A 24,040-nucleotide genomic window follows, 5' to 3' on the forward strand; every position below is an offset into this window, starting at 1 on the left:
CATGACCCTCAGTTGTTCCGGACCCTGCTAGGTTCTCTCGGAAATCTTTGGGATTTTGCTGTCGATCTGGGCCCCCCTTTCTTACGTTCGCAGTGCTCCACGTTAGGCTTCATCTCACAACCTCGGCCCGCCAAGTACTGCTGCGGTAGTGCTGTGTGCTAGCTGACTGCGCCGCCAGAGCAAAACCCTGGTGGGACTGGCGATCTGTGAATCCCCCCGCGCTAGCCGCTGCACCACAGAGCCGGGGCTCTGTGCTGGCGATTTGAAGTGCAGGTTTGGATGACCTGTGCCCAGGTATTTTTTTGACCAACCCCGTCTCTCCCTCCAGTGTCTGCCAGTTCCTAGGCCGGTGCCAGAGCCCCAGTGGTGGGTTCGGAGGAGGGCCGGGCCAGCACCCCCATCTCGCTCCCACGTATGCCGCTGTCAGCGCTCTCTGCATCATCGGTACCGAAGAGGCCTTCAACGTCATCGACAGGTGAAAACGGCGCCGGTGCGGGACTCCCGGCTTGCTATGGGAGGTGGGAGGGAGGTGACCCAGATCGCAGCCCTTCTCCCCCGTGGGTGGAGCCCCGCCTGCTCTGATGGCTTGGTACAGCTCTCGCAGGTGTCAGCAGAGCAGCCATCTGTCACGTCCAGTGCGCGGCCTGTGTGTGTACACGGGAGAAACGCCGGCTGAGGACTTTGCCACAAGGGCTTCGAGGTCTCTACTACACAAGGTGCTCATGTGCTGGGCTTCCATGGGAGTTATTGGGGTTCTCGGCTGTCCAGCACCTCACAGCATTTGGGCCCTGGGTGTCCAGGAGGTGAGGAGTGGCCTTGTGTAAAGCCATCCACCCCCAAACACCCAGGCCAGGCCCAGATCTCTGCCCGGGCAAAAGTGCTCTTCCTGGAACCCTCGCTGAAGGCAGGCCCCTCACGCTGCCCCTATTGGTTGGTTCCCCTGTGTGCGTGGGGATGTGGCAGTTTGATTGGCTGGGTGGTGTGACTGACTTTTTAAAAGATAAATTGTGAACCACTGTTGTGATCGTGAAAGTGAGACACTAACAGGGCTGGCTGGAGCTGACCCTGCAATGGCAACGTCCACTGTCTCCTTACCTAGGACTCTTAAACCCTCATGCGTCAGGGCACGAGCCAACCACTAACCGTCAGGGGTCAGGCAGGAACTGGCCAGGCTGTCCTACCATTGCCTGTTCGATTCAGCTGCTAGTGGGCCCCTGGCCTGGCCAGCTCCTGCATTGGGCGGTGTGAGCCCCTAACGATGCCGTTGCTGCTTTTCAGGGAGAAGCTCTTGGAGTATCTATACTCGCTGAAACAGCCCGACGGCTCCTTCATCATGCACGTGGGAGGTGAAGTGGACGTCAGGTGGGTGGGAGCCTTCACAGCACCGGTCAGAAATTCCAAGGCCAGGAGGGACATGGACCGACCTCCTGCATCACCCGCCCCACAGATTCCCCCTCCAGCCCGATAGCTTGTGTCTGAGCTGGAGCGGAGCTGTTGGGAAGTCGTCCCGTCCTGGTTTAAAGACTCCGGGTGATGGAGGCATGGAATAGCCGGTGTCGCCTGCCTGGCAGTGTCCCAAGTTGAAATCCTTGTCTGCCAGGCACCCCTGCAGCTACGAACAGTATGGGGACGTAGGGAAAGGCAGTGCGTGGATATATCAGTCTTAGGGCTTGTCTGTGGGGGGGCAACTTCCTGCCAGAACTGTGCCAGGATAGTTCTAATCTTGCACCTCCCATAGAAGCGAAGCCAGAAAAAGGCCCTCCTCTCCTGGGGTCAGCCACACTGGGAGTTATCCGGGTGTAACCAGAGCAGTAGAAATAGATGGTCCATTTCCCCATGTAGACAAGCCCTTCATTGCACCAAAAGCAAACCACAGCTGACGAGATGATCTAGGGTTTGTCTGGGAGGTGTCCAGTGTGGGACGTCTTCTGAATTTTGCTGTAGGCCTTCAGCGTTGCTTACCTGGAGCAGGGCCTGAGGCCCTGGCTGAGAAGCTGTCTCCTGGCTTGCTCTCACTCCACAGAACTGGGGTCTGTTCGGGAGGCAACATTGCCTAGTGGACAGAGCACTGGACTGGGACTCAGGGGAACTGGATTCTATTCCCGGCCCTGCCACTGGCCTGCTGGGCCACTTTGGGCAAGTCACTTCCTGGCCCCGTGCCTCAGTTTCCCCATCTGCAGAATGGGGATAGCGATACTGACCTGCCTTGTAAAGTGCTTTGAGATCTACAGCTGGAAAGTGCTAGGTCAAAGCGAGGGATTGTTCTGATAACCTTGCGGGGCGCTGAGTGAATCTCTCCTAGGGATAAAGGGACTTGCACCGTAGCGAATCTCATATTTATGCCGCTAGAAGCCAAACGCAGCGGAGCAGGGATCGCTGGACGCTCGTGGAGTTGGCGGCACAATAGCTGCCAGCCCTGGGGCCGTCCATGGCAAATGGTGGGGGCCGACTCTCCGATCCGTCTTTCCATCACAGGAGCGCATACTGCGCCGCCTCAGTGGCTTCGCTGACCAACATCATCACGCCCACGCTCTTCGCAGGGACTGCTGAGTGGATCGCAAGGTGAGCAGAGCCCAGAGGGCTGCCGCTCTGTGCAGCGCTGCGGGAGAAACGAGGCTCCCCTCTGTTGGGGCAGGCCCGTGCGAGATCCCATGGGCTCAGCAGGCTACACGCGGGGCTGCGCACTGCATTGCAGGAGGGTGGTGCGGCGGTGCCAGGGGTGAGCTGGGGGAAGAGAAGCATTAGGCGTTGGCATCAGTGGTTGTTTCCATGTTCTCCCTGCCCGCCCCTCTCTGAATTAGGTGCCAGAACTGGGAGGGTGGCATTGGCGGAGTCCCGGGCATGGAGGCCCACGGAGGATACACTTTCTGTGGCCTGGCAGCGCTGGTCATTCTGAAGCAGGAGGACTCACTGAATCTGAAATGTTTGTTAGTAAGTGGACTCTGACGGGGGCGCGCTCTCCTTACCCTTGGGGAGGCTGGAGCCACGCAGCCGAGGAGGGCCCCGTTTGCCGACACCACCCCACGGCACCCCCTGCTTCATTCCAGCCAGTGTGGCTGGGGGGCACCGCGCTCATGGCTGGGCTAGAGATCCCGTGCTGACGCTGCAGAGCGGCATTGGGGTGGCCAGTACCAGTCTGGCGGGCAGCGTTCCCGCTCTTTGCACAGATTCCAACACCTGGGCACCAGCGCGGTGTGCCGGACGGTTGGCACGCCGATCTGTCGGGCCAACGCGCTGCCAGGGGCCAGCCCTTCGGAGGTTGTTTTGCTCAGGCTGAGGGCTCCTCTCCACAGTGCCGAAAGAAAGTGGTTTCCTGGGCCCATGGGGTTGGGGGGAGCTGGCAAGAAGAGGGAGGAGGTGAAATCCAGGGTCCAAGGGTGGGAAACGGAGCCAGGTGCTGGTGCCACAAAGCCAGTCGTCCCGTGGCAGCTGTGACTGTCCGAGCCCTGACACGTATCCCCGTCTGTCCCTTCCAGCACTGGGTCACGAGCCGGCAGATGCGCTTTGAGGGCGGTTTCCAGGGCCGCTGTAACAAGCTGGTGGATGGCTGCTACTCGTTCTGGCAGGCGGGCTTGCTGCCTCTCCTCCACCGAGCACTGCATGCCAAAGGTGAGTCCGGGCCTGTGTCGTGCTTACAGCAGTGAAGCCAGGCCCAGTGACCGTGCCAGCTAGGCTACTGTGTCGTCTGCATCAGTGGCCAGGTTGCCCCCGTAGCAGAGGGATCCTATATTAGGCTGCCTGGAAATTTTGTCAATTGGGTGTTTGACTAAACTGGAATATTTCAGTTTGGACATGGGACTTGTAGTCCATGCGGCCTCATGCTTTTGTTTTCCTTTATCAGCTGGGCTTCCTGATCGGACTACATCTCCCATGATGCACTGCCTCCCTCTCCAAGGGGGAGACCATGGTGCATCCTGGGAAATGGAGTCCAGCCTATAGAGGAGAATGCGGCACCCAAACTACAGCTCCTGTGAGGCACTGTAGCTGCATTTCTGAATCAGAATGGTTCAGGTTTGGGATGAACAAAGCATCCCAAACAGGTGATTAAGAGAAAGCAGAAAGCCTACAAGCAATGGAAGATGGGATGGATCAGCAAGGAAAGCGACCTCTGGGAGGTCACAGGGTAGGAATAAAGTGAGAACTGCCAAAAGCCAAGCAGAGCTGGACCTTGCCAGGGAAATTAAAACTGATAGGAAAAGGTTCTCTAGCCATATAAAGAAAACAAGGAAAGACGATGTGGGACCGCTAAACACTGAGGATGGGCTGGAGATTAAAGATAATCTAGGCAGGGCCTCATACTTAAATGAATCCTTTATCACAGTTTTTAATAAGGGTAATGAAGAGCTATGGGGTAGTGGCAGGGTTGCTAGTGGAAATGAGGATACGGAAGTAAAAATTACCACATCCAAAGTGGAAGTCAAACTCAGACAGTTTAACGGACTAAATCAGGGGGCCTGGATAATCGCCATCCAAGACTATTAAAGGAACTGGCCTATGAAATTGCAAGTCCAATAGCAAGGATTTTTAATGGATCTGTAAACTCGGGGGTCATTTCCTGTGATTGGAGAATTGTTAATGTAGTACCTGGATTTAAGAAAAGAGAAAGAAGAGAAAAAAAAAAAAGTGATCTGGGAAACTACAGGCCTGTTAGTTTTACCTCAGTGGTGTGCAAGGTCTTAAAAACAAGTTTTGAAAGAGGTAGCTAAGGCCATAGAGGTGAACGGTAATTGGGATAAAATACGACATGGTTTTACAAAGAGTAGCTCATGCCAGACCAATGTGATCTTTCTTTGAGAAGAGAACTGGTTTTTAGACAAAGGAAATGCAGTGGGTCTAATCTACCTAGTTTCAGTCAGGCATTTGATACAGTCCTGCATGGACAATTATTGGTTAAACTGGAGAAGCTGGGGATTAATATGAGAACTGAAAGGAAGTAACCTTAGGAACTGGTTAAAGGGGAGACGACAACGGATCACACTGAAAGGTGAACTGTCCGGCTGGAGGGAGGTTACCAGTACAGTTCCTCAGGGATCGGTCTCGAGACCAATCTCATTTAACATTTTCATTAATGACCTTGGCACAGAACGTGGGAGTGCGCTAATGAAATGTGCGGATGCCTGGCAATACGGAGGAAGTTCTGCTTGTTCCTGGCATCGGCCTGGGCTGTGTTCTCCCAGGCTGGGATTCCAGGGATGGCAGAGCGCTTTCTTCAGTGGCTTGCCGGTCGGGGCTGGGGAGCGGGGCTCCTGGGCCGCAGACTCGCCTCCACCACTGACATGCTGGGTGACACTGGGCAAGATCTTTAACATCCCTGTGCCCTTCCCGACTGCAGGATCACTGCGGTGTTGTCAGACAGGGGAAGCAGGGTCAGCAAGGCCAGCGAGCACGGCAGCGAGAGGCGGGTTCTGTGTTACGCTGCGTGGGGTGTTTCCTCGCCTGGCAGAGGCAGGAGGGATGCTGAGTGGTGACACGGAGAGAAGTGCGAGATCACGCCGAGTGGGCATGTAGGGGAAGGGGGTTCAGAAGCTCCTATGGGAGTTAGGTGCCCAGCTCCCCGTGACTCTCAGTGCCTCACTGCCTGCCAGCAGGGGGGAGAGGGGGGTTGGAGCAGTCATTATTCTTAAAGCCCCCCCGCCCCACCATTCCCCTTGGCTGTGGTGACTCCCGTGATCCCCACGGCCAGGCACTCTCCTGGCTCCCTGAGCTTGGAGGGCCTCCCCCAGGCACCTGGAGCTCTGTTAGCTGTGACCTCAGAGTTGGGGGGACACCCGGGGGCAGGGCCAGCTCCATGAGGTCCCTGTCAGCCCGCAAAGCAAACACGTTTCCCCACGTGGGAGAGGCCAGTGATGGTGACTTTGACCAGCCCCATCCCTGGCACGGGTACAACGGGATAGAGTCAGTCTCGCTCTCCTTGGCCGGCGCTAGAAACGGGGGACTTTGTCTCAGCTTTCCCTAACCGCCCCCCCCACGGCCTGTGCTCCCTCCCCAGGTGACCCTGCCCTCAGCATGACGCACTGGATGTTCGACCAGCAGGCGCTGCAAGAATACATCCTCCTGTGCTGCCAGTGCCCTGTTGGGGGGCTGCTGGACAAGCCGGGCAAGTGAGTACCTGCGAGGAGGTCACAGCACCCGCTGAACGCGCTGGCTGCCTGGAGCTCCGTGGCCGGTGCATCCCCGAGTGCCAGCATGGCCCAGGACAGCGCTGAAAGGGTTAAGAGAAGGCTGCAGCATCGAGCGGCTCATTGGGGCTCACGGGTGGTGCTGGGGGGCTCCATAGGGGGGCTGCTTTGTGCCATGGGGGGGCGGCTGACCAAACGTGTCCCTGCTTGACTGCAGGTCACGGGATTTTTATCACACCTGCTACTGCCTGAGCGGGCTGTCGATAGCCCAGCACTTCGGCAGCGGAGACCTGCTCCACGAGGTGGTGCTGGGAGTTCCTGAGAATCGCCTGGTAAGGGGGTCCGCGGCCGGGCATCAGCAGGAGGCTGGCGCTGCCCCGGGGCCGATGGAGCCCTCCCCACATCAGCCCGTGACCGGGATGGCACGGATTGCTGCGCGCCCTCCTCCCTGGGTCGCGTGGGGCGGGATTAGAGCTGGGTCCACGTGAATACCGGCCTGGCCTGTCACTCAGCCAGCCTCCCGCATGGCCCTCGTGCGGCGAGTGCGATCCCCCTGAAGCATTGTGTGTGGGGCTGGCCTGGTGTTCCCCAGCATCACACCGCAGCACGCCCCGGGTGCAGCCACCACATGAGGCACGCCCTGCGCTCCTGACCCACATGGGGAGATGGGGGGGGGGGGGGGCGGATTCCAGCCTTGCATTCGGGTCTGTAGGAGGCAGGGGCGTGCACCTCAGCACCAGGGTCTGAGTGCACGAGGACTGGACGCCTGACTCCTTAGGAGGGGCCTGGTGATGGAGGCTGGGTCAGCGGGAGCCTCTTCCTTTCCCAGGCACCCCTAGCCCTGTGGGAGAGCACAGCCCTGGGTCTGGGTCGCAGCCGGGCTGCCCCAGGCTGATTCCCATGGCCTCTGTGGGCTGCAGGGGCAGCCTTCCTCCTCCTCCTCCTCCTCTTAAAGGGCCGCAGCTGGTACAAAATTGATGCATAGATTCCAAGAAGGGCCCATTGTGATAGTCTTGACTAAGCTCCAGGATAACGCAGGCCAGAGACCTGCCCCAGAATAATGCCTAGTGCACGGGATGTAAAACAGCGTCCCAGTGCCTCTGCCCCACGCTTCCTCCCACGCCCGCCTGCCCTTTGTGCCTGGGCAAGCCCCCCTCACCACTGTTAACTCGGGTGTGTTTCCCCTCGCAGCAACCGACGCATCCCGTGTACAACATCTCCCCCGACCGAGTGGTGCGGGCGGTCATGCACTTCCTGCGGCAGCCCGTCCCCGGCATGCCGGCGGCAGAAGAGGCGACAGCGGCTGCCGGAGACTAGACGCGGCTGCTCCCTTCGCGGAGGCTGTACAGACGGGCTCTCCCTGCCGTCGGAGCGCAGCGCGGAGCCAACCTTGGTGTTTGAGAGCAGGGCGGACACAGCGCTCCCCACCTCGGGCTGGTGCGAGCTCAGGGCGCTAGCCAGACCAAAAATAGCCACGCCGGCCCCCTGCCATAGGCACACACGGGCCCCGGGCCCCACTAACCTTCCTGCCAGGAGCAAAGCTGTTCTGAAATAACGGGCTGTGAACGTTTTAGCATCAATAAACCAGAACTGAGTCCCTGGTGGTTTCCTTGGCACCACCCTAAATCGGCCTGAGCTGCTGCCGTCCAGCCGGGCGAGTGCAGGCCCTGCCCCACAGCACTACCTGGGAGCGGGTGGGGGGGCCTGTTAATTTTTAACACCGTAGGAAGAGAGGGAGGCTGGTGCCACAGGGCCTGCTGCCCAATACCGGCTGAACCTTGGCTTGGCACCGGGATGAGGGGCTGAGCAGAGGCGGTCACTCCAGGAGGGGCTGCGGTCCCTGCTGCTGGGTGCCTTGCGTGGAACAGGAAACCCAGCGGGAGGCTAGCTAGGGGGACAGGACTGAAATGGGCAGCAGCCCCATTCCCTCTGCCCCCTGCCCAGGGTCTTGTGGGGTGATTCTGCCAATGTGGTTATTAACCCTTTTCTGGCTGCCTCCTCGTCTCCAGTGCAGGGTGCACCAAGCCAGCCCGGGGCTCAGCTGGCCTGTCCACCGCATCCTGGCACTGCTGCAGGCTAGGGGTGGGCCAGTGAGCGCGGGAGTCAGCCTGGCCTCTGCTCAGGCCCAGCATGACCCAGGTCCTGTGGCTGGAGCTGTATGTTCTCCCTGCTTGACCGATCTTCGTGCTGGCCCGGCCTGTCCTGGGGGCTGAGATCGGGCCGCTGGGTCTGCCCTTTCCAGCCCCCGTCTCTGTTCTTACCTTGCCTAGCACATCAGTAATCTGGGGCCGGGGGCTCCGTGAGTAAAACAGCAGGGGCCTACCCCTGAGAAGGGCCAAGGGGAGGCTCCATTTGGCCAGTGCTCTAATGCCACTAGCCCCAAGTGCCTGCCAGTGACCCCACTGAGGGCTGGGGGAGAAGGTGCCAACTCCTCCCAGAACTTGCCACCAGGGGACTGGTGGGAGCAGGGCAGGAGCCTGCAGCCCCAACCTACTCAAAGAGCAGCTCAGAGCCACATGGCATCTTGTAAGCCAGGGAGGGTGGGTGTTAGGGGCAAGCCACCCTGAGATTGATGGGGGTGATGGCAAGGGGGGCAGCCATGACCCTCTCGTGCCCTGAGGCCAGAGCTGCCAGGCACGAGCCCAGTGGTCGGGGGGGACCTGGATTTGCACCCTGGCTCCAATGCACAGAGCAGAGATTTGAAAATGGGGCTCTCCCATCCCAAGGAAGGGTTGTAACCACTGAGCAGGTTGCGTGTCCCAGGGCCATGCCCCCAGCATTGGGCCCTGCAGGCCAGCATGATGGGGCATCCCTGGGGCTCAGGGGTGAGTCGCTTGGCACCCAGCTGTGGGCAGAAAGATAGGGGCTGAGGGGGAAGCAGTAGTGGTGGTGGTGGGGGGGTCTCATAGCTGTGTGACTCCAGCTCTCAGGCCCAGTATCTGCAGCCACAGGGGTCACTCAGTCCTGCTTCCCATGAGCACAGCTGTAGGCTGCATGTCCCAGCAGGGCAGGGCGCAGTGGGGCGGGGCAGTGGTGCTGAACAGGGGCTCTGATGACCGCCTGGGGCAAGGGCCAGGGTTCCTTGTTTAGAAGAGCAGCAGTTCAGCTGTGGGAGAGGCCAGCTCCCTCTGCATGAAGCAGCAGAAGGCGAGGGGGGGGGGCTAGGCCTAGTGGCCCTAGCCAAGGAGAAGGGCTGGGTGCTGCCCCTCGGCCCAGCTCCACAGTGGTGGTGTGGCATCTGCCCCCCATGGACAGCAGGGGGAGAGTTGAAGGGCAGCATGGTGGCTTAGATAAACAACCCCCACCCAGCACAGCAGTAGCTACGCCCTGTAGTGTTATCTGAGGGACAGTTGTACCCAGCTGCCTCACCCCAGAGCAGGGCCTCATTCCACCGGGTGCGGCACAGACACACGGAGAAATAGGCCCTGGGCAGCCCACACACAGCAGCAGTCCCTGCTCCCAGGGGAAACCGAGGCACAGAGCAGGGAGGTGAGCAGACATCCCCATTAGCATCCATGCCCACGAGGCCAGGCAGTAATTTAATGGGCTGGATGGAGTCACATGAGGGTGCGGTGCTGGGGCCTTGGAGAAGACGGCAGAGGGACAGCGAGAGCCAGACAGCCTGTCCAACCAGGGGTGCCCATGCTGCAGCCTCCCAGGGCAGGGAGGGGAAGAACCTCAGGAGAAACAGATGAGGGGGGACTGGATTGGTGGAGGGTGAGAACAGAACTGTTGGGGGCAGGGGCCACTTCCCCCCTAGCCCTGCCCTGCCAGCACAACAGGCACTGGCCTTGGTGCCCCCCAGGGCCAGCCCATCAGTGGTTCTCACCCTTCCCTTGCCCTGCTGTGACTCCCAGCCCCACTCTGCTGCCCATCCCCAAAGGTCCCTCCCCCTCTACACCAAGCTGGGTGCATGCCCCAGAGCTGGGCCGGGGAGCTAAGGCCTTGGCCACCTGGACCCCCTCCCAAGGAAGCATCCTCGTGCTGCTCCCAGGCAGCTCCCCGGGTGCCCATTCCTGTTACCAGCCTGGGATGAGCATCCTCCCACCAGCCACTCTCCGCACCCCAGCACAGCTGGTTCCCCACCCCACAGACAGGGCCCAATTCCTGCAGCCCCTGCTCTTCTTCCTCTGGGCCCAGCAGAGGAGCCAACGAGCTTGTGGCCTAGCAGCCGGGGCATTGGCCAGGCACTCAGGAGACCTGGACTCTATTCCCAGCTCTGTCCGGACAACACCAGGCAAGTCCCTCCCCATGCCTCAGTTTCCCCAGTGGTGAACTAGGGACAGTGCTACTGCCCTGCTTTGAGAGGGATGGAGGAAAAAACCTGGGTGTTCACACTCGTTCTGGAGCTCTGCCCACAGAACCGGCCCGTGCCCAATTCACTACAGCCCAACAGGCAGGGGCAGCCTGATGCCAAAACGTCCCCCACCACTCCCCTGGCGCTGGGGCTAGCTGGGCATCCCAGCACCCAAAGGTGTTCTCAGCCTGCCCAACGTCTGCAAAAAAGTAGAGCTGCCGCCCGGCTCTGGGGGCGTTTCCTACGCGGAGTGGGGAGGGCAGCCTGGCAAAGTGCGCTCCCCCCCAGAGGCCGCAAGAAAACGCTGCCACCAACAGGAAGGATAAAATAAGATTTTTATTTATAGTCTCATAGTAAAGGGGAAGCCTTAACTTGCAAGACACTTCTGGGGCAGTATGTACAACATACTTCAGCTCCGCCGGAGGGAGCCAGGCCCTGGCCAGGGAGCCTGCTACATGGTGTGCACTAGAGATCGGAGAACGCCACGAACCAGGGACGGGGGGAGCAGAGAGAAGACAGGACGGAGAGAGAGGGACAGACACACATACACACGCGCTGGCCGTCGCCAGGCCCAGCCCCGGTGCCCCCTTCGCACCCCGCTGGGCCGGAGCCCGGCTGCCCTGGGCCGAGGCCAGCACCATGCAGCCGTTATTAGTACCAGCTCTAACGCTTGGGGTGTATTTACATCCGAAAGGCGGGCGGCTGAGGGACGCCCGTGCGCAAGGGAATTTGATCATTACTCTACGAATCTGTCGCCTGGGCCTCCGGGGGCGGGGGCAGAGTCTGGCCGGATCGAACCGAGAGCAGGAAATAAATAGCAATTCATCACCATTCACCCGAGATAAAAAACTCCTCCCCTCCCCTCCCCCGCGCATCACAGCGGGAGGCCAGAGGCCTGGCTTCTGCAGGGCAGTGTGGGGCCCTTCCCGAACGGCGAGGAGAGGCTGGCTCTGGGCGCGCCAGACGGGCACCGCTGCTCTCTGCCCCTCCCCCCAGCGGCTCAGATTCACGGGGCGCGTTAGTATAAATAGAAACACTCGTAGAAAATGGACTGGGCGACTCGCGGGGGCGTCTCCTCCGAGCCGAGCGCTGCCCAGAGTCTATCCAAAGGCCGAGCGTCCGGCTGGCCCCCAGAGGAAACGCTGCCGGGCCCGGCGGGGCGGGGCGGGGCAGAAAGCTGCAGTCCGAGAGCCTCTACTAGAGAAGGGAGAGTCCTTACAGAGCGGGCGGGCAGGGGGCTAACGGCACCGGGGCGGCCGGGGCCAGTCCGTCGCTGCCAGGCGTCTAGCTGGCCTCCATGCGCAGTTTCTTTCGGCTCTGAGGCTCATCCGGCTCCGACTCGGAGCTGGAGTCGGAGCCGCCGTCGAAGGCGGAGATGGCGCTGCCCTTGGGGTTTGTGTAGAGGCTGCTGTCCGACGAGGAGTAGTTGGCCTGCAGCTGGGCACTCGACCGCGCTTTCTCCAGCGCCCGGACTGCGGGGAGAGGGGACAGTGTCAGAGGGCCCCCGTGGGCCCCGGAGTGACCCCCAAGGGGCGGCAGAGCCCAGGCCCGAGGCTCTGGCTGCCACCGCCCGAGGGGTTCGCCACGCCGAGCAGGCACTGCTGCCAGCCCAGCCCAGCCCCCAGCACGGGCCAGGGTGGCCGGAGCAGCCTCGGGAAGCTGGAGTGAAGCCACCCACCGCTGAGGCCACAACCCCCTGCCACGCACAGTGACGGGCCCGAGGACAGAGAACTCCAGAGCCCGCTCAGCTCCAGCGGGGAGCCAGGGCTAAGATGTGGGGCAGGTCCCCTCCCCCAGTGCTGGCAGAGAGCCAGGTGACCCAGGGCTAAGATGTGGGGCAGATGCCCCCACCCCACACCCAGTGCCGGCAGGGAGCCAGACGGCCAGGGGACGAGATGTGGGGCAGATCCCCCCACCCCACACCCAGTGCCGGCAGGGAGCCAGACGGCCAGGGGACGAGATGTGGGGCAGATCCCCCCACCCCACACCCAGTGCCGGCAGGGAGCCAGACGGCCAGGGGACGAGACGTGGGGCAGATCCCCCCACCCCACACCCAGTGCCGGCAGGGAGCCGGCCAGCCAGGGGCCGAGACGTGGGGCAGATCCCCCCACCCCACACCCAGTGCCGGCAGGGAGCCAGGCAGCCCTGGCGTGATCCCCATTTATTTAGCACTTTTCACTCTGCAATGAAGCCCCACAACAATCTCCACCAGATGGGCCCCCCAGTCCCAACCAGATACAATTCCCCACCCAATCCCTCAAGTCTCCCTCTGCCCTCACCCCCAGGGCACCCCAGAGCCCAGCTGTCTCGGCTGTTTGGACTGGAGAAACCCAGTGCACGGGCAACAAGCACCACCCCCACTGCCCAGCAGCTGTGCGCTGCGGATCCGGCAGGGACGCAGGCAGATGACGAAATGCCCAGGCACATCGAGCGCCCCCTGCCCTGGACGCGCGGGCGCTGCCCGCTCACCTTGCTGCTCCAGCAGCGCGTTCTGGCGCTTGAGGTCGTCGATGTCCTGCTGGTGTGTGTGGTTTTTCCGGCGCATGTACTGGATGTACTCGGTGGCTTTGTCGAGGATTTGGGCCCGGGATGCCTGTTGCAATAGTAGGAAAAAACACAACAAAATAAAGACCTAGTTCATGGGGGGAGCTCCCGGGCCCCTCCTCCCCGCCAGGGGGACAGGCCCCGCAGCTGGGCAGGCCTAGGCATGGAGCAGGCGGTGTGAGCGGCTCAGCCGGAGCCTGTGGCAAGACGAAGCCCATCGCGGGAGGGAGCTGCTCCAAATGTGCACGACACAGTGACACTATCTGAGTCTGCAGAGAGCCTGAGCCCATCGCTGGGGGCGGGGGGTGCACAACACAGTGACGATGTCTCAGCTTGCCCTCGGCTAGGGCCCGGCGCTGGGGCAGGAGGGGTGCTCTGAGCACCTGCGCTGGTGTGGAGCAGTAAGCCTATTGGCTGGCATTGCTCGGGAAGCCAACCAGACACTGGCAGAGAAGGCGCGTGCAACAGTGGCTACGACTGCAGCTCCCACGCTCTGGTACCAGGGGCAAGGGAGGAGGGTGGCAATACTTGTTTCCTCATTTTTCTTTTCCAAACCCTAGGAGGTTCTCCCCAAAGGTGCCATTAGAAGAATGGTACAGCTGCAAAGCCAGCTGCCCCGGCCAGCCGTGATGGGGTTAAGGCTGCCAGCATCACCTTAACTCTGCCCTTCTGGTACATGCTGCAATGCAGATGTCCATCACCTGATCAGCCTCACTTGGTGCCCAGGAGGGACAGTGCCCAGTGGGGAGGTAGTGATCCCCGTCCAAGGGGCAGCCCCTTGGCCCTAGTCACCGTCAAAGCTGCACCAGAGGGTCGCTGGCATGTCAGAGGCACGGCAGAGTGCCTGACAACACCGAGCCACATGCCTGGGACCCACAGCCCCTTTGACAGCTGGCAAACTGAGGCACAGATTATGCAGCCTGCATGGGGTCACTCAGGCTGTCTGAGGCTAGACGCAGCTTTGCTGGGGCCCATTCACTGCTGCTGCAGAGAGGGAGGGACTGGCCCAGGCTGGCCTCAGCCGCTGACAAACAGGCAGCCTGGAGGAGCTCCCAGCTGCAGGTTACCAGCCTGGAGAGCGAGGCACTGCACTCAGCCTGGCCCATCTCCACAGGCTGCACGTGGGGATCCCAGCAGCTCATCGCACAAGCTGGTCCGAGCTCCGTGCTGCTCAGAAGTTAAGCAGGATCTGGCCACGGCAGCCCTCAGATGGGAGACCGGGAAGGCTATCCCCAGCCCGCCCGAAGCGGAGCCAAGTGAGGACAGCGTGGGGCTTGCGGAGGCTGGGCTGGACAGAGGCCTCCTCCCCACCAAGGGGACCCACTCAATGCCCCCCTGGGCATTTTGCACTCGAGTTAGGGGCACTCCAGCACCCTGGCCTGGGTAATCCCAGCCTGCTCTCCGGGACACAGTGTGTCACGCTTTCTGACATGCTCCCACAGCATCGCTGGGCCTCCAGAGGTGGTTGCATGTGAAGGGTTCTCTCTGCTTACAGGGGGAGCAGTAGGAACCCCTGCGTTCAGGTTGACTGACCTTTCCCATTATAATCCCCTGTTTTCACTTGCTTTTAACTCCGACCCATTTGAAGTGTTCAAGCTGAAATATTCAAGACTTGGCCTCTAGTTCCAGTTAAATGTTCTTGGAAAATCTGAGCAAAATCAGCAAGTTTTGATGATGCAATTTCCCCCCCCAGCTTTCTGTGGGCATCTTCCCACTCTAGCGTAGGAACCAGTTATATGGACCGTCCGCCATCCCTGGGAAAGCGGGTTCAATTCGGCCAAGTTGTTCGACTCTCCCAAGTTATAAGCCACAGAAAAACCTCCCCGTTTAGACAGACAGAACTAAAGCAAAACACCCCCTGACCCTCCAGCTCCTCTTCAATAAATTTGGGCCTAGAGGAAGGTGCACTGGGTTGGGAGCCGGGAGCTTCTCTATCTGACTGGCGTTAATTCTAGGTCCTTACTGAGCAAGGCCCTTGCTTTAGGGAGCAGTCAAGCGTGGGTCCTCCTCATTTGACAGGAGAGGCAATGAGGATTTGAGAGAGCGCAGTCACCTCGGGCGCAGGAGCCAGGTTTCAGTGCCTCTCACAACGCAGCTGCCAAATCTAGGTGCTTGGCGTAGGTTTCTGTAGCCAGCTGCAAAGTGCTGTGAGGACCACAGATGAAAGAGTCCTGTGTAATTTCAATACCTCCTCTCAATCCTAACTCCGCCCGTCACTGAGCCACTCTCCCCACCGGTCTATTGGTGTCTAGCAATCACCCGTGTCACCCACTGGCAGAGCGCAGCACCTCACCCTCTGGGGGCTGGTGTGAGAACAGCTTCCTACCGAGAGCAGTGAGTGGAGTTCCTCCTCTGGGCTGTGGACAAGACGGTCCCAGGTTCGAGCCCAGCCCATGACCCAGGGGCACATATTACAGTTACACAGGATGGGGTTCTCTTGTGGGATCTCTTTAAAACGCAGTAGGGGATTGCGCATTGTGAGCTCTGCATGGGGGAGTAATGCTCAGCATCTCTCTCTGCTGAGACCGCAACTCCCCAGCTGAGATTTCCAAAAGTGGGGGCCTCCCCCGGGGTTCCCACCTCCGGATTGCAGCAGCCCAGCGAGTGGCCTGACTTGCTGTGCTAAGCAGACAGCCACAGGCTGTGAGGAGCAGTGCCGCAAATCAGGGCCTAGGCAAGGCCTCGGGAGCCAACTGCAGGCCCCCGTTCTCAGCCCAAGCCTGGATGAGGAAGGATAGGTCTGTCCAGGGCTGCGATACAGCGTCATTGACCTGACTGCACCCAGGAATGCTGCCTAGCAGGACGTGTGCCTGGCCCGGAGCCTCCCAACAGCTCTCTCTGCGCTTCCTCGTTCTTTCCCCAGAGCTCTGATGGAGAGCTAGCTCCACCCGCAGTCTGAAGGGACCCAGGGCCCTCCTTAGCCTCCTAGCTCAGAGCCGGTGCCAGCGCCGACTCCCTTTGAAACAACACAGGGCAGAAGGTAGGTCCACAGTCAAGAGTCTGGCTTTTCCAAGCCACAGGGCCTCCTCCCGGGAGCCCCCAGCTCTCCCCTGCCAGCCGACCCAGAGCAACAGGAGGCCAGAAGAACCGGGTGCCAGAGACCAGGGCAGGGGGTGCAGGTGGTGTCCTGGGGGGAACGGGATGGCCCCAGAGTAATGGGGCACGATGCTGCAGGGCAGGTCCAAACCCAAAGCGGTGCTGCGCCCCGGCCGTGCCCGCTCTGACCCAGCGTCACCAGCTGCCTGCCCGAGGCTGGAGGCAGCACAACCGGCCTTAGGGAAACCCCATCACTATGTGTCCGGCACTAAGACGTCTCAGGAGAGATGGGGCCCTGCCCACGGCAGGCCAGAAGACGCCCACCTACGTCAAGGCTCCCAGTCTCCAGCGCAGGTGCCTTTGCCGCTGTCTCCTGGGCCATGCGGCCCAGCCACCCAAGGCTCCCAGCAGGCGGGCCACAGCCCAGCGCAGGGTCCCTGCCAGGGGAAGGCGGGCTGACTTGTGAACAAGTTGGGCGACTTGAAGTGTTTGGGCATCAAGCTGTGCTGGGACAGTCATGGTGCCAGGCCGAGTCTCCAAGCGGCGGGGAGACCACGTGTGGACAGGAGGAGGAGCAAGCCCTGCCCGCAGCCTGCCCCAGCGTGGTGCTGGACAAGCGCCAGCCCAGCGTGGCACAGTCACGGCTGCGGGCAGGAGGAGGGAATTCGGGGCCCAAAAGGGACAGACCAGCGGACAGCAGGGTGCTCTGCCGGCGGTCACTGAGGAGACAGCACCAGCCGCCGGAAGGGCGTGGCAGGACAGGCAGCGCCCATCCCTCCCCGACCACGGGATCTAGGCAACAATGCAGCTCTCCTAGCAACACCCTTGTACCGTTCCGCCCTCAGATCAACCTACCCTGTCCGATAGTGAGCCTTTCCTCCAGAGTCCGGCTCTGCTCCCCACCTCGTCTCGGATACCCACTGATGCGCCGGCAATACCAGCCTGTGACAGCCGCCAGCTCCAGCACCCTGGTCTTTTAGCTCAAGCAGGAGCAGCTCTGGAGGGCCCCGGTTCGATCCCCAGTGTGTCAGCGGCCGTCACATCTCCTCAGATGCCCCCTCGCCCCTGGCACTGGGGCACCCAGCACAGAAAACGCCCCAGGTGTCTCCCCACGGTGACTGCGGGCTCTGGATCTCAGCCTCCAGCGGCACTCACCTGGGGTGGGTCTCCCTGGGTCACTCTTGACCCATGTCTCTAAGCCGGGGCTGCAGGGCGTGTGTAGGAGGAAGCCGGGCTGGGCTGGGGGCTAGCTCTCTCAGTAAACTCACCTTCTCTCCCTGGAGGGACGGGACGGAGTCCCGCAGACTGTGGAAGCTGTCTTTGATGTGGTCCCTGCGCTTGCGCTCCAGCGCGTTGTGGTGCGCCCTCTTGTCAGCCTGCAAGAAAAGGACAGAGAGACGGGGCGTTAGGGACCTTCGGCCTGGCCCAGCGGGGAGGGCGCCGGCAGCACCGGGATGGCGCTGCGCTCGGGGGACAGCGGTCTCTGGAGTGCGGCCCTGCTGGATGCAAAGAAAGGAAGGGAGGAACAAGAGCAGCGGCGGCAGCGGCCAAGGTAGCTGGAGTCAGGCGTGCAGAGGAAGAGCTGTCATCCAGGCAGGAAGAGGCCCCGCCCCCATGCTCAGGCCGGCCCCGCCCCCATGCTCACAACCAACCAGGATCGTTCGGCGACTGAAGCTAAAGGCCAGTGACGATCACACACCTAGGTGGCATCTCCTGGGTGCCCACGGAGACGTCAGCCCCAGCAACAGGTCCCGCCTGCACACAGCGCTTCAGCACCAGATACCCGAGGGGCCAAGGGGGAAGAATCAGACTCAGCTGGGAGCCTCCCATTCTGTCCTCCCACCTCTGCCTACGCTGGTGGGGCTGCGGGAGACTCTAGGACCACCCAGGTTCCTCCTCCGTCACCTCAAAGCCCAACCACTCCTCACAACAGGCATCGCCGTGCCCCCGAAATTCCAGGGCCAGATGGCACCGTGAGATCATCGTGTCTGGCCTCTGAATGGGATGCCAGGTGCCATGCCGGCATGGGCACCGGTTTCCCTCAGAACCCATTTCTCTGGCAGCCTCGGGTGCCCACAGGTTCCGGTCACCTTCCTGTGCTGGCTAACTCAGCTACAGGATCGACAGCCGGCGGCACGTGCTGCCAACACTTCAACGCTGGCTTGGGGGAGGTAGTTCCTGGAGGCGAGCTGGCACGGGCGGGTGCAAGGAGACAAGTATGCAGTATTCTTACCAGGCCCAAATGCCACGCGGCTGCTGCAGCCCAGGCAGCCTACCCGTTCACTGGCATGACTGCGCCAGGCCCCAGCTGCCAGGGGTTACACAGCGTGCCCGAACCTACAGGCTGGGCAATGCCATCGCCGCTCCAGCTGTGCGCCGGATCCACTTAGCAAAGAGCTGAGCTCTCAGGCCTGGGGTCTGAAAACCACATTCCCTCCCCTCCTCCCAGCACAGGCAGGCAGACACCCTGCCATCAGCTCCCCGGGGGACCAGCAACCGGCACAAGGCCTCTGTCTAGCGCTGCCAGCTCCGTGCCAGCTGTTCGCGGAGGAGGCGCAGTGCCACACCTACCCTGGGCTCTTACTGCGGGCAGGGGAAACGCAGGTGCTAGCTCCCCCTAGTCATCCAGCACCAGGGGGTTCAGTACAGCCACGCACACTCTGACTTACAAGGAGTCGGCCCCAACAGCAGCCTGTCAGGAACGGAGGCCCTGCTATTCCCGGGGCCAGGCCTGGCCTGCCCCTTAGCCATCCGCAAAGAGCCGCTTTGGAGACCCAGGCTGAACTGGTCCCTCGACTGGCGTGCGGGGGGGGGGGGGGGGAGAGGGGGGGTGCTCCCGCCAAGCTGGGCTATTTGTATGCAAATCACTTCCCCCAGCCTCTCTGGTGCTGGCCAGCAGCGGCAGCCCACGATAAGTCAAATGGAGTCGTCCTGGGCTCCCCCACTCCCCGGGCACTCGCCCAGCTCAGCCCCTCCCAGCCCTGGCAGCAGCACAAAGGGGCAACTGTGCCGGGAGCTTCTCCGCAACCAAAGCAGAGCCTCTGTCCAGGGCCTGGGTGAACACCGCCAGTCCTGGGAGCCGGGGCCTTACAAAGGCAGAGCCGGGAGAGCTAAGCAGGCACAAAGCCGCCGGCAGCGGCTGCCGGGCACTCAGTCTCAGCGGCCGAGCAGCACCGGGAGTGAACGGCTGGAGAAGAATACGGCCATTGACCGTCAGCAGCAGCGTTGGTTTCCAGCCAGCCCTGGAAGCTGGCTTGACGACGCAGGCAGCGGTTGTGGCTGATGGGTGCAGACCCAGAGCTAGAAGGCTGCTGTGCTTGCAGCAGGGAAGCTTGCTGGGACGGGGGTATCAGCAGAACAAAAATCCCCCCCATACAAGGGCTGCCACCTGCAGCAACTGAGACATGGGGATGGCCCAGCCCTGGACAATTGCAGCGTGGGGGCAGCGAGCCCTAAGCCCAGACAAGGGCGAAGTGAAAGCAGCATCGGGCTCTCCCACGACCTGCTGATGGAGCGGATGCAAGACTGGCTCTTATCCGTCCAGCGCCACTTGGCACAAGCCGTGCCTGGTGCCAAGCGAGGCCCGCATGACAACACTGCCCCATTCATCAGCCAGCATGGCCTGCTGCCACGTGACTCTCCGTTAGTGCTTCCTAGCGCCCTTCCCGGGCTGGCAGGTGCGGCAAAGGGTCTCAGCTTCGGCCAGCCCTGCGGTGCCTTGGTGGGGACTGCCAGCACCCGCACAGCCGGGCCTCGGGGCTCACGAGAGGAAGGAAAACACCGCGCGCCAACCCGTCAAATCCTGGCTCAGACATATGGCTGAATGGCCCTGGGCTCTGCTCTGCCTTTAAGAGTCACAATCACTGGAAAAGCAGGGCTCTACCTAGACATCCTTGGGCAGCGAGGAGAGCAAATCACGGAACAGCCGGGCTCACGGCCCGCGTGGCACACGCAGCCAGCACCCTGACAGCGAGGGTGGGCAGTGGACGCAGCAGCCTGTGGAAGTGTTGCACTGCCCACCTGGTCCCTGCCTGCACATGCCTTCCACCCCCCCCCCATCGGGAACAGACAGAGCGCTCCAAGCTCCGATCACCCCCACCGGCAGCAGAAGGCCCTGCCCAACACAGCCCAGCATGGGGGAGACGGCCTGAACCCTTAACAGAGGGGAAGAGTAAACCCAGGTCAAGTCATCTAATGACACCTGGTGGGAATAAAAACAAAGCTGCCTCCCTTCCAGGTCACCCGAGGACACGAGCCAGACCAGACACTTAAGTCAACATTCAGGATTAGCCAGCAGTGCAATCGCATTAGCTCAGAACGCCAAGCCGCTGGCCCCCATGCCCTCGAGGAACGGAGCTGCCCACCGGGGACACGCGCCGAGGTGTCTCCTGCTTGCGACACGGAGAAGCTTCCAACTGGGCGCCCTGGAAGCTGCTACTCTGCAAACCGACCAAAGATGTGGGAGAGCAAAACAGAGCCTGCCAGGAGATGCCCTGCACCAGTCTGAGCCGGGCAAGCCAGGGCCTGATCCTGGGCTGTACCCAGTTGGCGCAGATGCCACAAGGCGGCCTTTTAGGGGCTGCTTTTAAAGATCTTCCTTGAAATTGTCACTTTCCATAGCCAGCCCCCCACAAACCAGGAACCAAACGGGTGCTGTTAAGGAACAATCCCACGGTGCCTATGACACTAGGCATGGCACATCATGGAGCATTTGTGCCAGGCCAAACAGGAGCAGCTATTTGCGTTAGCAGCTTGAACCTCAACGTATCACGGCTTCCCAGCCCCTCTCCCCGAGTAAGCTGCACTTTCCACAAACAGATCGTTTCGCAAGGCTCAACAAGGGAGCCCAAAAAACCACGCACTGCTCGACAGGAGACCATGCTTCTCCAGGCCAACAACCCTCCGCAGGCCAAGCTCACGCTCACTGGGGTTCTTCCACCAGCTGGCAAGGGAAGACAAAGGGACTTCCAAAGTCATTTGCTCCCAAGACTTATTTAAGGAAGCCTTTATCTGAAAAAGCAGCCGCCCCACACTTCTCCCCCTAGCAACTCACAACAAGTTGTCCGGAGCCAACACTGAGTTTAGAGGCATTTGGAAGCTACAAGTTGAAAACTGGACTCCAAGCGGTAAAACCTAATTTACTCTTGGCATGTTTGCTTACTGTGGAGCATTTCCCTCTAGCTAGACAGCGCAAACAGGCAGAAAGTTTCCCGGCCTGCTTCTCCCACCCTAGCAGGAGGCAAGCGGGTTAAGGGTACAACCGCGGCAGAGAAAAGTTTTCACTGCAATTCGGAGAGATTCATAAACATGGCCACGCAAATCATGGCTTCAACTTTTAGGCCTACCGGGTAGTACTGTAGCTCTTTCTACACTGCCACCCTCTGGCTGAGACCTGAAATCCTTCCTGCCGTTTAAAAGAAGCAATAACCACTTCCGTCTGAGCCATGTTTACTTACAGTTGTTACCAGAAACACCGAAGATTATGGAAACTGAAAGGCTGGAGGAAAGTGTCCTGGACTTTCAGTTTCTTTTCTTCGGGCGCTTGACAGCTGCTTGCTCCGTTCGTGTGGTTCTTTCGCACAGCAAGAGGGGTGAGAAATATTTTTTTAAAACAGGAAAATCTGGATGTGAAACCATCTCCATCAGCAAGGGCCTTCCAGGCCACACACAGCTAGAAGTTGCCTTGATTTGGTGGGGTGGCCCGTTCCCTCCCGAAGAGGGGAGCACGCAAACCTAGGATTTCGAGCAGTGAGCAAGAGTCAATTTGATAATCCAGGAGTCAACAGAGATATATGGCCCAACGCCAGTCTAGGAAGGTCCTTTTACACAGCCCTGGTATGTGGTTCACCCACATGCACCATTCCCCAAAGGATTCAGGGAGCAACCGATGTATTGCAATCTTACTGGTCTAGGCAAGGCCTGGTACAGGGACAAACATCCATTGCGGGACACGAGAACAATATGGGATCTCGAACTATAAAATACCGGCACGTGGCACCATCTAGTCAGACAACGAATTTCAAGACAAACCAAGGAATGGGACGGAAACCCCTTGGCACTGCTGATGCTCCTGTACCACAACCCCACCTCAGCTGGACTCAACCATTAACACAGAACGACTCCCTACAAGCAGTCACTCCCAAACAAGACAAATGCCTTATGGGATGTCACAGAACCACAGCAGTTACACCTTCAATCCCTGACCCAAGCTCTGGGCAGGCTGCAATGTCCCCAGCTGTCCCCCCACCAAGGAAGGGTGGACCCCAAAACGGGTTCTCTCCCCTGTGCTCAGAATACCACCACCTGTCAGGCCTGGGATCTCAGCCCAGTAATTCCTTCATGCTCGAAGCTACTCCTCCATAGAGACGGGGGCCCCCTCTCCCAAACCATCACTGCTCGTGGTGTGTATGTCCCCCATCTCCCCCCCACCCCAGCCAGTCTACACTACCCACCCTTCCCATGCATGGCCTAGATCCCCTTGCACCTTTCCTCACACTCACAGCCTAGAGCACGAACCTACACACAATGAGCCCACATGGCCCAACTCTCCCCCCACACACCCAGCCCACGTCCCCAGCCACACATGCCAGTCCTAGGTCCCCCCTCCAATTCCTCACACCCTGGCCTAGATCCCACACCCCCCCAACCTAGAACTTCTCCACATGCACGTGCCTGGCCTAGATCCTCCCCAATTTCCCCCACACACTCAGCCGGCCTAGATCCCCCACATACACGGGAGCAAGCCCAGCTGGCCTAGATCCCTCCTCCTCCACATACATGCCTAGCCTAGATCCTCCCCACTTCCAGCCTACAGCCCCTCGACACCTCGCCCCCCAAACCTGGCCTAGATCCCCTCCACCACCACTGCCATGTCTAGCCACGATCTCCAAAGACATACACAGTGTAGATTCTCCTCCAACACACACACACACCTAGCCTTGATCCCACCCCCACCGTACATGCTCAGTCTAGATTCCCCTCCAAATCCTCCTTCACGCATGCCCAGCCTAGATTCCCATCCATACACACGCCAACCTAGCATGCCAGGTCTAGATTTTTCTCCACAACCCCCCACTCATGCTTGATCTTGATCCCACCTGGATCTCATACACACTCCCCTGACACATGCCCCATTCTAGGTCCTCCTTCACACCACCCATCTAAATCCCCATCTCACACACTGACCTCCCCCCAAACACACTGGGTCTATATCCTCCTTCCCACCCCATCCTAAATTCCCACTCCACACATGCCTGCCACAGATGCCCCTTCCAGCCACCACTCTACACCTCCCTGATCTAGATCCCCCTTCCCAATCCCATGCCCCACATGCCTGATCTAGATTCCCACCCCACCACAGATGACCCTTCCCAATCCCACTCCACCCCTTGAGCACATGAGCCTGGCTGACCCTTCCCTGCCCTAGATCCCAGCCCCAGCTCCCCTCTACACACCTCCCAGCCTGGATCTCTGAGCCTGGCTCGCCCTGCCCCGGCCTGGATCCCAGCCCCGGCCAGCTCACAGTACATGTCCGTCTCGGATCACATGAACTGAGAGCCAGCTGGGTCGGGTCCCCTAGATCCACTCCCTGCGCACCCGGCCTGCCCCCCAGCCTAGCGCTCACACCGGCGCGGCCTGGCTGCCCGGGCCGGGCCGGGCCGGGCCGTGCCGGGCGGGGCGGGGGCGGGCGGTAAGCAAGGAAAGGCAGGCACGTACCGCAGACTGAAACCTCGGCTGCTCTTCCTGCAATAAGAGAGAGATAGAGAAACACACGCGTTACTGTCAGCGCCGAGCCGAGCCGGGCCGAGCCGGGCCGGGCCGGGCCTGACACGGGCCGGGCCGCAGGGGGGCAGGGGGCGCCACTCACGTCGCTCTCCACCTCGATGTCATCGTTGTCGCTCATGCTGCCGGGCCTCCGGGCGCTGCGAGCCGAGCCGAGCCGGGCGGGGCGCGGGGGGAGCCGCGGGCAGCGCAACAACAACAGCCCGCACCGCGCAGCCACCTCCCTCCCGCAGCCCCAGCAGCGCCGCCGCCGCCGCCTCCA

The 24,040-nt window shown here is 60.7% G+C and overlaps 2 protein-coding genes across 3 annotated transcripts in view; one reads left to right on the top strand and one right to left on the bottom strand.

Moving 5' to 3' along the window:
* Nucleotides 1-7,714, top strand: part of FNTB (farnesyltransferase, CAAX box, beta) — a 33,571-nt gene extending 25,857 nt beyond the window's left edge. The window contains exons 5-12 of the mRNA XM_054025074.1: nt 329-475; nt 1,279-1,362; nt 2,476-2,562; nt 2,802-2,931; nt 3,477-3,609; nt 5,990-6,101; nt 6,337-6,451; nt 7,311-7,714. Coding sequence (XP_053881049.1) covers nt 329-475; nt 1,279-1,362; nt 2,476-2,562; nt 2,802-2,931; nt 3,477-3,609; nt 5,990-6,101; nt 6,337-6,451; nt 7,311-7,436 — 934 coding nt within the window. The 3' untranslated portion in view covers nt 7,437-7,714. The remainder of the gene's footprint in view (nt 1-328; nt 476-1,278; nt 1,363-2,475; nt 2,563-2,801; nt 2,932-3,476; nt 3,610-5,989; nt 6,102-6,336; nt 6,452-7,310) is intronic.
* Nucleotides 7,715-10,734: 3,020 nt separating this feature from the next.
* On the bottom strand, nt 10,735-24,040 carry MAX (MYC associated factor X). Of its 2 annotated transcripts, XM_054026802.1 has the most exons (5): nt 23,864-24,040; nt 23,713-23,739; nt 17,265-17,372; nt 12,886-13,009; nt 10,735-11,888 (listed from the first exon to the last, which is right to left on the bottom strand). In XM_054026802.1, exons 1-5 carry the CDS (start codon nt 23,897-23,899, stop codon nt 11,701-11,703), a joined length of 483 nt encoding a protein of 160 aa, XP_053882777.1. In that variant the 5' UTR covers nt 23,900-24,040; the 3' UTR covers nt 10,735-11,700. The 2 variants fall into 2 exon arrangements, with proteins under 2 accessions (XP_053882777.1, XP_053882778.1); XM_054026803.1 differs by lacking the exon at nt 23,713-23,739.

The sequence above is a fragment of the Malaclemys terrapin genome, chromosome 4 (assembly GCF_027887155.1).
Source record: "Malaclemys terrapin pileata isolate rMalTer1 chromosome 4, rMalTer1.hap1, whole genome shotgun sequence".
NCBI lineage: Eukaryota > Metazoa > Chordata > Testudines > Emydidae > Malaclemys > Malaclemys terrapin.

Bases quoted from the DNA above. Each gene is read 5' to 3' on its own strand.
- MAX (XM_054026802.1), bottom strand. From the start codon at position 23,899: ATGAGCGACAACGATGACATCGAGGTGGAGAGCGAC. The intron at 23,740-23,863 runs GTGAGTGGCGCC...CTCTTATTGCAG, and splicing joins ACATCGAGGTGGAGAGCGAC to GAAGAGCAGCCGAGGTTTCA. The intron at 17,373-23,712 runs GTACGTGCCTGC...CTTTTCTTGCAG, and splicing joins AGCCGAGGTTTCAGTCTGCG to GCTGACAAGAGGGCGCACCA.